This window comes from Anticarsia gemmatalis, chromosome 20 (assembly GCF_050436995.1).
Source record: "Anticarsia gemmatalis isolate Benzon Research Colony breed Stoneville strain chromosome 20, ilAntGemm2 primary, whole genome shotgun sequence".
NCBI classification, from domain to species: domain Eukaryota; kingdom Metazoa; phylum Arthropoda; class Insecta; order Lepidoptera; family Erebidae; genus Anticarsia; species Anticarsia gemmatalis.
In genome coordinates this window covers 5,660,756-5,675,650 of record NC_134764.1, presented here as the reverse complement: position 1 = coordinate 5,675,650, position 14,895 = coordinate 5,660,756, and the positions used below count along the sequence as shown (strand labels likewise).

Sequence of the window (14,895 nt, the reverse complement as noted above, 5' to 3'; positions counted from 1 at the left end):
GTCATTGGTGGCGAATTGGCGATTGAATTGTGAATATCGGTGTTAAATGAACGTATGTTCCTTTAGTTATTGAGTATTATCTTTCTGTATATGTAGAATTTATTAATATCCACTCCATTCAATTGCTAGAGTAGTACATGATGTAAAAATGATAGGTCGTTTGAATGTGTTATCGTTTGTCATTCAGTTTACATTAGTACGTAATTTGGTAGACACCAAATACCGTGATTATTCAACAGGGTTCGCAAATATGTCTAGACGTGTTAGTCACAGTCTATTTGTGAGCTGTCGTCAATTGTTTCTGCTACCACGAGTGTCCTGACATCTAGGAAATATTCCCCTTTTATGACTCATGCGGTTCCTAAGTATTAATATAAAAGTCATCAGCAGATTTCGAAGTAAATTCAATTTATATGACATGTCGTTTGTCTATTGAAAAATTGCTTTTCTTTGAAGAAGTAAACATTGCCTTCGAGGCATGAGTTCCAATTTAGATACTGGAAAAAAAGTAGGTACATAACTTTTTAAACCTGTTTTCTAAAGTCAAGAAAAAAAAACATTGTTATTTTAGAGCCTTTTTTTAAGTTCTCAATTGCAGTTTTATTTGGACGCGGTCCAAGTAGTACGCAATTGTAAGATCCGGCTTTCTTGATTTTCCCCGTAAGGTGGCTTTGTACATGCCGAATACAAGCAATTAGAGACTCGCGTTGAAAGTGTAAATTACGCGTCATATTGATTGATGTGTGTATTGTAGGGCAATGGGCATAGTTGGGACTCTACTACCTACGAATGTAGCCACGAATGATCGATTGAGGTGTACCGAGATATTACAGAAGGAATGAGGTGACTGAGTTGCCGTTCTCACATAAAATTACCCCAAGCTTTGTAGGGCTAGGGCAAAGTAAATGTCCGATTGCAATACCGACCGTAACAAGTATTGGAAAGTACAAGCCGTATTACGTAGTATGGAAAGAAACATTTCATGATTTACAAGCAATGTAATCTTGTGAGTAACGATCATATACTAAAATTAATATTGATTTATCCGCATTCCCGATATATCGAATGCAAGATAACAACGAACAGCTGGCACGAACTCGGCTTATTAAATCAAGGGGTTTATACATCGTCCGGTTTCCATCATATAACAATAAACTTTGGATTGAGTCTTCGTTTTCTCCATCTGTTAGCGTCTGGGAACATTAATAAGAGCATTTGGTGTTTTGCGAAACCATGTGGGGTATCAGTTTTAGACTGTACCTATATGTATTAGACGTATGTGTGTACATGATTACACTACTCTATCACTCGTAGATTTTATATAGGAACAATTAAACTACAACAAAAATTCAATGGTTAGTAATGATAACTATCATAGTTCACTAGAACTGTCAACGTTTCATTTGCTATGACTAGAAGTCAAAACGCAGCACGTGACAACAATTGATGGTCATCACACGATTGTCTTTGATTTGCATGACTCAGTCACTTCGGTGTAATATCTAATTTGTCTTGTTTTTACCAGACAAGGAGCCAATTGCACAAATTGCGTCCAATTTTAGTAGCCAGTCGTTATACAACAGGTGCTGCGAAACTTTTTGTTCGAAACCGGTATAGCAGTTTTCGCTGTTACGTGTTTCCAATCCGAGTGCAGAATTAATGCACTTTTTGTTATTTATTTTCGATGAAAGGCTCGCTTGATTGTGTGTTGAATATTCACTGGAAACCGTTAAACTATCGATTTTAGTCAAGGTCACTTGGATTCTGTTTACTCACGATAGTATTATCAGATAATGTTTCTTGCTGGCTTTAATGGATATATTCGGGGTCCGTTAGTTCTGCTGAATTTTGTATGTATTTACATAATAATATGTCAAATAGAATTGTATGAATACATCTTTTTTAAGATCGTTTTTGTCTATAATATAACTGGAAGAACAGATTGTAATTAACAACGAAATTGCAACATTCATCAAACATCATGTAATATGTTGATGAAATAATGTTTCGAAATAATAACTTCAGAATGGACGACATTGACCCTAGTAAACCAGAGTCTAGATATTAAAGCACCAAGGAGGTCACAATATTCGTGTATTATATTTATAAGGTCAAACGGCTTCAATCTATTTTATAGGACCTACCAATTTGAACGTGGACATAATGCCCTATTTTTAGAACTTGTCAAATAACATTTCCTGTTACTTACAATAGTTCACTTCTAACAATCTACGTGCCATACCTAGAAAATTTTGCTCACCTACCAAAATGTATCATTTATAGCAGCTAGTAAAGCGATTGTTTCTGATGAAGATTATAGTAGCAGTACTAACAACTGTACGCTTATTTGCTTCGAACACAATACTTCTAGGGTTACAAAAAGTTTATTTCTGCATCCTCAAAAGCAACTAATTTCGAGCAAATTTCCGCTATAAGCGTTTTCCAAAACTATAGGAACATCTGCCAAAGAAGGTCATGCAGCTAGCTCAATAACATCAGAAACAATCTTGATCGATGCGTGCTGAAAATAAATGATTTAGCCACTGTTTTAACTGCCTTGGCTTAAACACCGGCATTACCTTGAAAGGAAACAAGGACTAGTAAACTAGGACTTTTATTCGACGATAGACGTTTATAGATCTATACTAATATTATAAAGCTGAAGAGTTTGTTTGTTTGTTTGTTTGTTTGAACGCGCTAATCTCAGGAACTACTAGTCCGATTTGAAAAATTCTTTCAGTGTTGGATAGTCCATTTATCGAGGAAGGCTTTAGGCTATATATCATCACGCTACGACCAATAGGGGCCGAGTACCAGTGCAAAATGTTACAAAAACGGGGAAAATTTTGTGACGCAAGCGAAGTTGCGCGGGTCGGCTAGTATTTTATATCCTGCCATAGTGATTAACTGATACATGGATGTGTATGAAGCAGGGGAAGCTTGTAGGGATCGTAACAAGTGGTGTTCTTAGGTCTATGTTTACACTTATGGGGCTAGTGATTTTATGGTTCTAAAATATTGTTGGATTTCTCGGTTGGCGAAACGGTCGTAGGTTTTCAATCTACATTTTGGTTTGCGTAATAAAGTCTTGTTCAATAAATAGCACCCACCTGGATAATTAAGTAAGCAAGGATATAAATTAGGACCTTACGTGACACTGTCTCGTTAAATTAGTCAACTCATTACCCACACCTAGGTTTAAAACAGTACACTTAAGTTAGTTACTAGTTATAATAATTTATGTGGTGATAGGGTTTATGATTGCATTAGTCATTTCAACAAATTATGCGGTAAAGTTGGATAGAGTATAATTATGAATGAGAGAGAAAGAGATGAACATATCTACTAATGTTGCGACCGTTTATTAACTTTCTTATTAAAATGACCTATTTTCTAAAGAAAATGTCCGAACGTGTGTGAAAAGAAAACAAGCAGTAGTTACTTAGAAACCCGTATTACTTCAGAACCATATTTTCCGCGTGCCCTCAATAATAATCAACGTACGTTTCGTTTGCTTACAATATTCGTTATACATATTTACATTCAGTTCTGCAAATAGATATTCGTATCTACACAAATATGTATTGAATCAAATTCGATTCAGTTATTTTTGGGATACATATTTTAGGGCCAATGCCATGAGCATTGAATAGGTTAATAGATTTTGTTACAACTTTCATTTTAAAAAACCAACCCAAACTCAGGTATCTGGTACTCACATCATAATCTTCACAATTAGTGTATGACGATTATTGTCGATCTATTGCAGACGATTCAGGAGGCGTCAGATTAAGGGACGAAAATGTTCTTAAGCTACTAAAGCTACAGACAGATACTGCTGTAATACTTTTCACCCTTGTTCTTTGCTTAAACTTGATTCTTAACCATCTAAAACTATATTTTTCTCCTCTTTTCAGTACGACAGAGACAACGATGGACGCATCTCTTACGTGGAGCTTAAAGGCATCATCGAATCGGTGGAATACGACCACGATCTCCCAGACAACTTAGTGGAAAAGATCATGAAACTGGCTGATAGAGACAACTCAGGGTATCTGGACTTCAAAGAGTTTGTCGATATGATGCACAATCCCGACTTGAAGGCAGTGTTTGGCCACTTTGTAGCCAGATACGTGCATTCGATCATTCCGAGACGAGGGCCCGTTGATACTACAGGTAACACTCATGATGTCATTTATTCTTGTAGCAAGCTGTGTAAATAGATATATAGAGAGTATATGTTCGTAGTTTTGAAAATAATTCTGCCTGTTTAAAGCTTTTTCTGTAGAGCGTGTAAATAGCCTCTTCATTTTACAAAGTCAAAATAATTCTCAATTTCTACCATCAAAAAGATCCGATGTAACTAAAGTCTAGTACGTAAATACTTGACAATATAATTATCACATAGTTGTGGAATGATAAAGCTGAACTAAGCACTCACTTGTATATGAAGCACAAGTGCACCGAGACATGTTTTCGACCTAGATTTCACTGGTTAGCACTTATTTCTAACCGTACTTCTATTATACGAGTGTCTGTGTTTGTCACCAACCTAAATGTCATACAAATTAGCGTGCACTGAAGCATGAAGGAATATAGCACTTTATTTTCATTCACTGGAAGATGCGGGTACTAATCAGGAATCTCATTTTGCAAATGGGTCGGAATCACAGATTTTCATTTCCTATTAATTCTTTCTTCACTTGAATTCCACTATTCTTCTTTTTTGAGGTCTAATCGGGATTTTTCACTCCTAATTCAATCATTCTTTATACAAAGAGCATCCAATTAATGCGTGGAGTAGTAAATAAGTTCAAGTCTTAACTAACATTTCTTCATTGACTCTTCTTCCAGAGCGATTCTTTCTTCTTACATTAATTATATTACCTATCGATACCAAATATCCTGAAATGTGGGTCAGATGCTGAAATATTAGTTGTAAAGGGATAAGTCCTCACACTTAATGGTAAACGTGGTATTGTAGAATAAAAGAATAGATGAGATTCTAATCCATTTGCAAAATGCGATACTGAGGGCAAGGGTTAGTAGTTTACTATTTGAATTTGTATAAGTTGTAGGTGTTATTAATTACATTTACTATTCAAACTACTGCAGTTAGTTAAAATGAAACTGAAACACTGGTGCAAAAGAGGCTGTAAAATATTATAAACAGAAAAACTTAATTAAAAAGTGCATAGATAAAGCTGTTTTAAATGTGTGCTGTAGAAACGCTACGCAGGTGTATGTTATCTAGTCTTCTAACTCAATTAACACGTATGCGTGTTGTATGATGATAATTACTAATTTTCTCACTACAGACAGGTGGTCTGGGTTCAGAGCTGTGCCCCCAGCAGATACCGGTACTTTTATTTTTGTTTTTTTTTTTACTTTCATCGTCTATGTCACATCGATCAGGCTTATCATTTTTGTGATTGAACATACATACGTTGCTTTAAGTCAAGTAATCTTGAGGCACGGATCTTGTATTGTATACTACAAAAATGTGTGTGTTCTTTGGCCCTGTTAGGTAAAGAGAGCATTGGACCTAATTATCTAATGCCCGGTTTCTGAGTACATTTAGCGGTAGTTTATCTTTTTAATAGTGTTTTTTATATGAGTTTAAACGCTATTGAATAGATAAACTACCGCTAAACGTAAGTACCTCTGAAACCGGGGGTTAGTGTATGATAAATTATACCCTTATTAAGGCTTAACGAATCGCTATTTAAGTTTGTATGTCAAGTGCTTATATTATGAAGCAGGACCTTAGTCCTGCTTCATAATATTGATGTATAACATCAATATTAAATTTTGTGTTAAACGTATGTATGTTCGAACTGTGCGTTATTTCAACATCAATGGACGTCCTGTTGAATTTCGCTCAAAATTCATTCCAAATTCATTGGGCCATTTTATGTTTGTTTCGTTAATTGTTCGTCCTTTAGAATTTAGGTAGGAAATTCCATACCTAATATTTGTTTATAGGTACAAATTTACTCAATATCAATGTTTTGATACCATTTCTATTATTTCTTAATTAAGTAATGATCATAGTTGCAATAGGTTTCGGAAACATACCAAATCCGTTTATCAACATTAACTAGTCGATACAAGTCGATTTTTACTATTGACTCATAACATTCTACACCACAGCTATCCACTGTAACAACAATGGCGAGACAGGTACCATAATTGTTAATATCCCTTCGAAATAAAAAAAACACACACAATATGAGGATATGAAATTTTATACCATTTTACCATGACACAGAGTAGTACAATCGTCAAAACCATCACCCGAAGGTCTTATTATTTTAAACAGTAGCACATGGTTCATTATTATTTATTACTACTATCGCATAGTACGTGACAATACTTCATATAATGAAGTAAACATACGATTGCCTTGACTTCATGCACTTACAATTTGAGATAGGAAAATGGAGAAACCTTTTCCTCGTTGTTATGTGCATTTGTGGCTTATTGACCCCTGAAATGGGTGTTTATCGTGAGTCTAATTGGGTAATAAAATGTCGGCCCTAATAGGACTAATCTCCCTCTTTTGACAAATTAATTAAGTTTAGAGCTTTTTAAACATTTCGTTAACTGGTCGTTCTGAATTTATGTGTTGCGTCGAGCACTGTTTGTTAATAAAAACCAGCCCAGAATTCCATGCAAGTTTAATATAAATACTTGGCGAAATTTATTCCAGTTCAAGATTTGAACAAAATGACAGTTAAAGAAACGACTTAAGCAGTATTGCAGTTTTATAGTTGTTTATGAGTAAGATACATTAATAATACAATAGTTTTTTTGCTGAAACGTATCACAATCTATCGTTTCAGGAAACCTTTATCAGGTTGATTGGCACTTAACTTGAGAAAAACACGTAAAAACCCTATACGGTTAATAGTAAGAACGAGATAAAAAATACAATGGACAGATAAATATATGAAACTAGCTGACCCGCGCAACTTCGCTTGCGTCACATAAGAGAGAATGGGTCAGAATTTTCCATGTTTTTGTAACACTTTTTACGGTTACCTACTCTGCTCCTATTGGTCGTAGCGTGATGATATAAAATATGCTTTTTTTCACGAATAACGTACGTACGTATAACGAAGTCGCGCTAAGGCATATCCGCCATTAAAACAGTTGCCATGGCAACGGAATTTTGTTAATTCAATGTCATTATAATATTGACTTTTCGCGACTTCGTTGAATTTTCTGAATTTTCCTGGGAAATGCGTTGTTTTCCCGGGGTAAAAAGTAGCCTATGTCCTTTCTCGGGTATCAAAATATCTCCATACCAAATTTCATGCAAATTGGTTCAGTAGTTTAGGCGTGATTGAGTAGCAGACAGACAGACAGACAGACAGACAGACAGACAGAGTTACTTTCGCATTTATAATATTAGTATGGATATTGATATTACATCATAAACATAAGCTTAAACTTTGAAGTAAGACGTTTTTCATTTGATTTTACGACTGTTTAGGTATCTAATCAATTAGTAAGCAAAGGCTATCTTAATCTTATAATAAAGTAAAATAGCTTATCTTTTAGATCCTAATACACATTTACACACAGGCATTAAAAGTATGTGTCACACGATAATTTCACACCTGTATTCTACTGCTACCTCCTGCCTACATCTGTACTACAAATAGGACATTGTTTTAGTACTTATACATTGTATTTTTATTTATTCTGTAACTAAACTGAATTACTTATTACCTACTCTACGTTGAACATAATAATATATTGATTTGAGATTTTTCCATTGTTAATTCTTGCCCGCGGCTCCGTCTGCGTTCCCGTGGAATTTCCGGGATAAAATCTATTTAATGTCCTATTCGGATTTTAAACTATCCTACAACATTTCACCCAAATCGCTTTTGTGGTGTAGCCCTGAAGAAGGGAAAGACAAAAAATCAGAGCTACTTTTCCGTTTATAGGGGTTCATATTTCGTGCATTCGTAATCACTTAACATCCATCCTAAGTTTTATATCGCGGCCGATACTGAAGCGTGGTCCTTGTATGAGTAATAAACTAACATGAGAAGTCCTAGACTACGTCCTTCGGTTTAACTAACATATTGATAACATCAATAGGTATGTTATTCTCTTATCTCTACATATCGCTGATAACGATAAACCCCATCGTAAAATTATAAATACTTTGTAGACATACGTAATTTATTAAACGTTGTTAAAAATTATTCGATCATTATATTACTCTGATCTTTCATCAGTTACAGTCAGTAAAAGTGCTAGACTTTGGACTAAAAGAAAAATAAATCGAAGCATTTATTAATTAAGGTCAAATATTGACACCAATGATAGTCGTTACAATTACTGAAACTACTACTAGCTCGGAAAAGGGTAGAGCCTTATGAGAAGAGACAGCAAGAAAATTACGGCCACTCTTTTCAAAAGTATTTGGTTATACTCTATACTATACTTACCCACTCAAAATATGTGAAGGAAGCTTCCCCATTTACATTAACGCTTTGATCTTTCTGCTGTTGTATTGACTGATTATCCATACTTATTTACTTATCCAATCACGCCTAAACTACTAAACCAATTTGTATGAAATTTGGTATGGAAATATTTTGATACCCGGGAAAGGACATAGGCATATCTTCACGCTACGACCAAAAGGAGCAGAGTACCAAAATTTCACCCATTCCCTCATATTGGACGCAAGCGAAGTTGCGCGGGTCAGCTAGTTAAAAATAATCCCTAGTTAGCCAGAACTAATACTAAATCTGTTACTGTTCAACAGGTTAGTACAAAATTAATTCCGGAAAAGTTTCAGCATTTCATATAATTTGAATCACATCCTACGTAACATGAAACTTGCCTTCTCAATGACTCCTTGTATGATTAGTGATAAGGACATGTCGGGTGTGATCAATAGGCACTAGGTACGTTAAGTTCATGCGATAAAAATGCACACTTCGCTCCATATCTTATCCAGTGATTAAATTATCTAGACCTTGTGTTTATTATTTGTTACTCACGATATATTATATCATCGAAGTGTAATTTACGTTAAGTACTAAGACGTATTTAGAAGTCATTATTTATAGAACATAATTTTTCTAAAAAACTGTTCAATATTCTCCATAGACTTGAATATACTTTATTTCTTGGTAGAAAAAGTTGGCAACCATAGTTATGTCGAGACCGTTAATAACTACCAGATCAGACTCAGAATTTACATATATACTTACTAGCGGACCCGACAGACGTTGTCCTGTCTAATAAATTAAAAATTAATTAAAAAAACATTGTCCAGCGGACAAAATTGTGGATCTAAACCATTCTCAGATCCCCTTTCATCAAAATCAATCCAGTCGTTTAAGAGAAGTTCAGTGACATACACACTTACAGAAGAATTATATATATAAAGATTTACATTCTTATTTTAATGTCAGGGAAAATTTTGCATGTAACATTGTACATGTACATATTTGTTTTATTAAGATCTTGTACCATTCATACCGAAATGAAATAAACAGAATATATCATGAAGCTATTCAGCAATGTAAACGTTAATATGCCATACCGTACATATAATATTATGAGTAAACAACATCAGAGTCCTCCAAAATTAGCACGTACTCAATGTCACATTTAATTTTTTGCGTATTCTGTTGATGAAGCGAACGAGCCGTATCAATTGACTATGTAATAGACAGACGCCAGTGAATTAATGAATTTATTATTCTAATTAAAACTAGATCTTACAAGAACATATTTATGCTAATTCTTGGCACTTGGTAACGTGAAAAAATTATACCAAAATAGAACCGATATAAAAATAACGTATATAAACTTCTATTATCAAATATTAGTGGATATCAGAGATTATTAATCATCAGAATTCTGGTATCAATCGGTTTTGTAGGTATGTTTTATAATTAGCGCCTTTGTTACACCTAAAGATTAAAATGTTCAAGGACATAACATATAAACTCTTTAATGAGTAAACGATCTCAATTAAATTGCATCGAAAGTTCCTGATCTCTTTGTCCATTATCATCAGTCTAGCTTTACTCTGGAGTCGGCTTGCAGTCTTACGAGAAGCAGCTGAATACCAGTATTTTATATGCAGCGAGCCTATCAGACCCCCACAACCCAGTTAGCTGGGTTTTGACACGATACTCCTCTGAACTCTGTTCATAGGCTGATATTTGTCGTAGTAGATATTTGAGTCAGTTTGTATAAAACATCTCCTTGCTTTAAAGATATAGAGTTAAAAGAGTAAAACATAGTTTCCAAAAGTAAAATCCAATTTTATTCGTAGACCATCAAACTCGTCGTCCCTCAAAACATGGCCAAGTATTTATAATAGAAGATGTCTTCAACATTCGTTCACAAGCGTCCAATACAAGACCGATACGATTGAATACAAGAGCCACTCAGACTGAGTCACCTACACGTAGGTAAAATGTTTTGTTAAACATTCCATTCCCCTTGTTTATGAGTAGTTACACTACAGAAGTAAACAATATAACTTCACTATAGGGTATAAATATTTACGCTGTGGTCGAGAATCGAAAACCGAAACATACTTTATGTACAGCAACGACTACACACTTTTGTCTAAAAAATATTTTGTCTCTGCCTATCCTACACCTTCTTTTATTTTTTTTATTAGACCCTTATGTGTCCCACTGCTGGGCAAAAGCCTCTCCTCATCCCTTTTAAACCTGTCTGTTCTGTGCCAAGCACCGCCACGATGGACCCGCAAATGCCGTATATCATCATGCCACCTGCGTCGCGGTCGGCCTCGACAACGATGTCCATCGTGTGGTGTCCAATCTGTCACCAGCTAACCAGCCTCGCCTGTAGTAAAATATAAATATAACTCTAAATGAATAGCTATATCAATGGATCACTCTGAAAACATAACGATTCTACTGAGTCTGGTCTCCGTTCAGCAAAGTTCCTAAAGCAGTACCAATATATAGCAATATATAGCAAAAAGCAGTCGGTTCTTTTTCTTCAGCCTGTATCAGAGAGAGACGTGCATAGTTTCAATGTTTATTCGGTATCAAGGAAGCGGTAATTCGTCTTCAGTATAATTACGTAAAGTAGGCATGAAGTAGGACATTCATTGTTCGGCTGCCGTGAGCCACATTCCACGGCACGAGGATATGAACTTTATTGTATAACTTTTCAGTTTCATTCGTAACCATTATACCAATAAATATTATGAAGAATGACCGCTCTTCCTAGTCTATTATTTTAATCCGTCAATGTTTCGCTTCCATGTAATCAGCCAACTGTTTACAATCAGTTACTTACATAAATTGATCGTTTTCATCAAACGTGTTATTTTATGTTTAGCTGTTCTTTTTCGTTAGATCTAATGAACTAATACATAGTCAAAGTAGTATTGCATTGAAATGCATACATATATGACAATATATGTATATTGTCAATTGGTAGATCTCTCATCTTCGGGGTGGCTCCCGTTGAAAACTATACTAATAACTACAGATTTTTGCGACAAAATGGTATCTTATTATTTGCTAAAAACTTTGAATCGAGATTTTTCAGCGTACGTCATAATAGTTTAGTAAGCAGGCAAACTCTCTATTAACAAATTTGAACATTGTTGGAACCTAAACGACAAGTCTTTATTACAAAACATTCTAAATCCTAGTCTTATTTATATCAATGCAAACGAAATTACCCCAATTTTAATAATGCTTTAAGTATTTACTTATGACTCACTCACCAGGGATCGATGACAATGATTCAGACCTTCAGGTTTGAGGATTGGTGAGTGAGTCATTGTCACATAACTTATTTTTATAACGTCGAGGGAAATTTGATGGATACGTAATCCAAACTCATTATTTTGTCAATGACTGTGCGACAGGGTCGTAGCCTCAACCTTTGCTATCAGTCCAGTCATCAAATCGTACATAAGCTACATATAAATCGTACGCTGCATATGCAGTGAATCCTATTACTAGCATACTATGTACAGAAAATTATTGTTAAGATACCTCTGCATATTAGCTAGCTAGCTCAAGAATACAAATTGGTGTATTAGAATTATTTTGTCAATTTCTGCAACTAAACGAATTAATACTAGTACCAAATTAGCACCTACTGTTTGACTCAAACTGCCAGGCAAGTTAAAGCCTGTAGGTATTCTAAGACCTCTCATAGTAAAGTTGCTTCTCGTCGATTCATTTTTGTAGGCGTTTTGTATCTTGTTTGTGGTTTTATGAGTCAGCAGACGCGGGGAATGCCTAGTTATCACTAGGCATTCCCCGCACACGTTTATTCAAGAATCATTTGCATTATAATAATGCCAGACTTTAACTTACAGCATCTTTTAATGACGTAACGTCCTAATAAAATGTTTGGTTTGATCAGCTCTACCTAGCCGGATTGATCAATGGATCGATCCACAATGGCAAAATCTCCACGATTAATTGCTATCTTTTTTCGTTAAGGTAATCAAATTATTTAATGTGTAGATACACGTAAGGACCGGAAATGTAAATACTACTCCAGTCTTGTAAATAGATGTCTTCATTTGACGTCTTCAAAGATAAAACGTTCCTAATTGTTTGTCCCTAATAGCCTTAGTGACGTGCGTTTTATGCGTAAGTAACTCCTTATCCCAAGGAAAAACCGTCATTAAAGAACCGAAACAATAATAAATTATTTTATTGTCATATTGTTTAACCGCAGATTATTCTGAGAAAAACGTCAGTGGCCTCGATACAGCACAACCGAGTCTATTCTCTTAATATCATTTGTGTACCGAGTGGTTTTTTGACTGCCTCTGTAGCTCGGTCGGTGGTGTATCGGACTTAATCAGAAGATCCTGGGTTCCATTCCCAGGCGGGACAAAACGTTAATAGTCTTATTTCTAATTTATGTTATTCACAACAATAGTCTAGAGTTTAGTAATGTCCAGGTATATGGCAATAAGCTCGCCCTCTATTACTTGAGGCTAATATTGTCAAACGCGGGAGTATTTCTTACTCCTCTGCCTACACCTTGGGGTATAACAAGCGTGATGTTATGTATTATTCCTGAGATTAGCGCGTTCAAACAAACAAACTCTTCAGCTTTATAATATTAGTATAGATGTATTAACGTATTTAGGCAAACAATTTGAAGTATACCAATTCATATCGAGATTATGGATACCAACGTGTCTAACATTCAATCGATCGTGTACGGTTTCGAATTGCGTAGTTTGCATCATAATAATATACAAAAGGAAAAACACAATCGGTGCATTTATTTAAGGGTATTCACGTAGACAGCGGTCATTCAACTCATTGTCATTGACAGGGTTGTCAAATACTGCTAGTAATAGGCTAGGCAAATCAAAAAACCCAGTCCATTTTTAATAGCTTCTCTGCAACACTTGAAGCTATTTTCTTAATAACTGAAACAATAGAAAAGCCCTCTCCCTAGCAGTGGGACAATAATGGGATAAAAAAGTAGCAGGACGAAAATTTAAAAAACCTCTTTATAAAATAGCTTTAATGTCTGGTAAAGTCGTCGTCTAGTAAAGTAATCCATTCATTAGTTTAACAGGAAAATGATATAGACTGGTGCGCATATTTATATGATTCACAATCGGAGAGATTATTGTCATATCTGAACATTCAGGTAAATTATATTGTATATTGTCGAGCTGAAGGTTATTTCTAATTACGTTTTTTATACAACTTTCCTCCTAGACAAGCTAAGGAAAAACCTTCACGTCCTTAGTGGCCGTCGTTTTGAATTTTCAATTAAATAGGGGATTTTACGGTTCTAATTTTATTGCTCTGACTCAGTTGTTAAAGAAACCTTTGGGGAAAAAAGGACATAATGACAGTCACTGCTCGATTGTTATGCAATTTTTAGCACGAGTCATAATCCTGATTCAAGCGTTAAAGAAGGAAATAAGTACTTGTGGTTTATCGATAAAGAGAACTGACAATAAAATAGCTATAAGACGAATGGGTCCTCTCTACACTAACCATCTACTCCATAATAAATATACCCTAAAGTACAACAGCGCTCAATAAATTAAGAATTATTCCATCATAGCTTCCGTCCAAGCCAAACTGAAATCATCCTCCCGTCGGCTGATCATAAAAATATGTCTGGAACTTTACACATACAGTTCCTCATAAACTGTCCACTTGTGCGATAAAGCCGGTGGTCCATTGAGTCCTGACGTCACAATCATCCGTGCATAACATGGACCAAGCTAGCAGCTCAAAGGTTTATCCATAGTAAGTGACAATCATCGCGACCAGGTGCACGTTTGTGCGACCTCCTTGCACTGTTTTGTAAATAAATATTGTTACTTCCCGACATTCTACTAAAGAGACAAATAAACTAGCTTAATTTAGTGTACCAATTTACTATGCTTAATTAGAAAAGTGGTTGTTGTCTAATTACTTCGTAAAAATGTAGTTTTAATGACTTGACAATCATTTCTAATCTATAGTGACAGTGTAGTGGCCGAAAATGTGGCACAGAATGTGCAAACGCACTAATAAGTGTAACTATGAAGTTTTAAGTGAACAATCCCATGATTTTACCGTGTCCAAATATTCGTGGAATAAGACTTTGGGGTATATTAAACAAGTTGTTGAATATTTTGGTATGTTTACTTATTAATAAAGAACTAAACGCACTTTAGATAGTACTAAAATTAGCTTAAATTGATGTAGAATAGTTACAACTCTTAAAATATATTAAAAAACGCTTTTAAGTTCGCATTTCTTTACAAAATTATTCTAAATAAATTCACATAAATACAAGTCACAGTTTATTCTCACACTTTCACTAACAATTATCGCCTCATAATCAGTTCACTGGCTTGTAGATTTTTCGCATTAACGC

General features: G+C 35.0%; 1 protein-coding gene across 4 annotated transcripts in view; it reads left to right on the top strand.

The window, feature by feature from the left end:
* The window catches only part of rho-4 (rhomboid-4), a 31,867-nt gene that overhangs the window by 8,554 nt on the left and 8,418 nt on the right, over positions 1-14,895 (top strand). For 2 of the 4 annotated variants that reach the window (XM_076128085.1, XM_076128084.1), the window contains exons 2-3: positions 3,918-4,176; positions 5,319-5,360. In XM_076128085.1, the coding sequence (XP_075984200.1) occupies positions 3,918-4,176; positions 5,319-5,360 (301 nt within the window). Of the gene's footprint in view, positions 1-3,917; positions 4,177-5,318; positions 5,361-14,116; positions 14,654-14,895 lie in introns of those variants that run through there. The other 2 variants (XM_076128086.1, XM_076128087.1) reach the window with 2 other exon arrangements.